Source organism: Erigeron canadensis, chromosome 8, assembly GCF_010389155.1.
Source record: "Erigeron canadensis isolate Cc75 chromosome 8, C_canadensis_v1, whole genome shotgun sequence".
Classification (NCBI taxonomy): Eukaryota; Viridiplantae; Streptophyta; class Magnoliopsida; order Asterales; family Asteraceae; genus Erigeron; species Erigeron canadensis.
The window spans coordinates 22,220,985-22,223,712 of NC_057768.1; the positions used below are offsets into that span (position 1 = coordinate 22,220,985).

A 2,728-nucleotide genomic window follows, 5' to 3' on the forward strand; every position below is an offset into this window, starting at 1 on the left:
CTTTTTTGACCAGACGCTATCCGAGATCTTGAGCACATAAAATTGAGTCTTTGATGGAATGCTGGTCCATTATGGACAGAATTGACCGATCATTAAAAGTCATGGTTCTAAAGAAAACCACCACCTTTTACGTATATATCATCTAAATTACTTTGAAAATTATTAAAAATATATGTATATAATCTAATAGGTCCCCCCAACTTTATTTATTAGCTCAAGTGGGTGTATTACCATGTGGAAAAATTGTCATGCAATATATAATGTACGTATAGTATGTTAGTGAAATGTGTGATGATGCTACTATAAATATGAGGTGATTATACCCTGACTAGTAACTCATTCTCCTTACATTTCAATTCAAAAATTTACTTCCATAATAGTTTCTTTCAAATAACATTTTCTTTCAATCACATTTTCTTTCAATAACATCATATTTCAAAATGGAAGTTACACCCACAACTCCCAAACTCGACCTGCCTTTACAAACGAGGATTTCACTAGCTGTTATAGGCATGTATATTGACTTCACACAGAAAAAAAACGGCACAGTTCGCCGACGACTCGCTAATATATTTCCCCCCAGGGACCCCGCACCCGTAGATGATACTATCAACTCATACGACGTCGTCGTGAATCCAACTTCCAACATTTGGTTCCGTGTATATATTCCTAAAGGGCACAAAATTGAAGATTTGCCGCTTTTTGCATATTTTCACGGAGGAGGATATTCCCTCCTTTCCGCTGATGTGAAGATGTATGATGATTTATGCACAGATTTGGCTGTAAAATTTCCTTGTGTTGTCGTTTCTGCTGATTATCGTCTTGCCCCTGAGAAAAAATATCCTACACAATATCAGGATGGAATCGAAGTGCTGAAATTTCTTGACAATCCAGAGAACCTCGCAAAATGTGGTCTTGAAAATGCGAATATTTCTCGTTGCTTTATTGCTGGAGATAGTTCAGGTGGAAACCTAGCTCATTCTGTTAATCTAAGCGCTTGCTTAACCAAGTTCGAACAACTCAAGGTATATATATATAACATCAATTTTAAACTTTATAGTTTTGCAAGTGATTTTATATGTATTTCAATAGAAATGACAATTAACATAATGTGTTTACTATTTGAAGGTTGTCGGTTTGGTGACGATTCAACCATTTTTTGGAGGAGAGGAGCGAACAAAGTCTGAAATTGAACTTGATTTTAAAGTACCTTTTTTAAACACGCAAAGAACGGATCTGTTCTGGAAAGCGTTGATGCCAGAGGGTGAAGAATACAATCGCGATCATCCAAGCATCAACGTTAGTGGCCCGAGGGCAGTAGACATAACAAAATTGGATTATCCAGAAACCATGTTAGTTGTAGGAGGGTTTGATGTTCTAAAAGATTGGCAGATAAAATACTACGAGTGGCTGCAAGAGTCTGGAAAAAAAGTACATTTAGTGAACTACCCAAACATGTTTCATGATTTTTGTAGTTTTCCGGAACTCCCAGAATATGAGCAACTTATCATTGAAATGAGGGAATTTGTGTACAAGCTCTTTAATAAGGTATGCTATTATCCATATTGAATATTAAAAATACTGATACGCTATCTATCTATATCCTAATTATAGAAGTCACTAGATAGTATGAATAATCCATTTCTTATGCAACTCAACATTTATCCACCATAATTTTTTCTACTTAATAATTTAAACAAACTTGCTAAATTTCAAAATATATGTATATACACATACACATATGCATATACATATAAGGAAAAGGTTCACGTGAAACCATTTGGAAATGGAAGACCTAATTCAAATTTCTAAATTATAACTTGATGTTCATACTTGAATGTTATATCTAAAACTACCTATGTTCATATCATGATGTAATTCATGTATAGCACATATGGTGGTGTTCATGCTTAAGAGAAATGTATATGTATATATATAACATGTATATAATATAGATTTTCTAACATTTGATTCTAAGTTGTGTCGATTGTGTTTCACAGAGTAAGAAAGGAATGACAACTAATGCTTAAGTGAGGCTGGGTAAATTGATGACAAGCTGGACTAGGATTCGAAGACGTGTACTTAGCCTAGCTTCATTTTATCTACCTTTTAGAGAAAGTGCACTACACTTTATTCGGTTTGCTATTGTGTGTATTTAAATATTAAAACTTCAGTTATATACATTAAAGAGTTTAAGGTCTCGTAATATAATCAACTATACACGAATGCTTATGTTATTTAATGAACATCTCCGGTGTTCATGGTATTTCACAACATAAACCTTCATTATAGTACATTACATTCCGAAACCCTAAAGCCTTCATTAAATTGTAATTCTTTCATTATTGATGTATCTAATTTGCAACTTATGTTGTGTGTAATTTTACTCTATTTGTTTTGCTACTTTATGTATTCAACGTACTTTGAACTTTTTGCTATTTTGTATCCAACAATTTGTCTGCTTTTGCTGTTATGTATATCCACTTTATTGTATGTATCCTTTTTAAACCAAAGTTATTAAGTACATTCAACATAAATAAAATAAATTTCGGTACATATACTATCTAGAGGTTCTTAAAGTTGGATAAAAATAATCGCAAAGAAGTTGGAGTTAATTATATTTTGGTGCACGAATCTCTAAAACATTATTTTGAAAAAATCCGTGTTAGAACTGTGGGAACATCTACACATAAATATACGACCTTTTATATATGATCTATTTTGGCCG

General features: G+C 32.9%; 1 protein-coding gene across 1 annotated transcript; it reads left to right on the forward strand.

The window, feature by feature from the left end:
- The first annotated feature begins 352 nt into the window (after positions 1-352).
- On the forward strand, positions 353-2,141 carry LOC122579545 (probable carboxylesterase 18). Its single transcript, XM_043751733.1, has 3 exons — positions 353-1,025; positions 1,129-1,548; positions 2,001-2,141. Exons 1-3 carry the CDS (start codon positions 441-443, stop codon positions 2,028-2,030), a joined length of 1,035 nt encoding a protein of 344 aa, XP_043607668.1. The 5' UTR covers positions 353-440; the 3' UTR covers positions 2,031-2,141.
- The last annotated feature ends 587 nt before the right edge of the window (positions 2,142-2,728 follow it).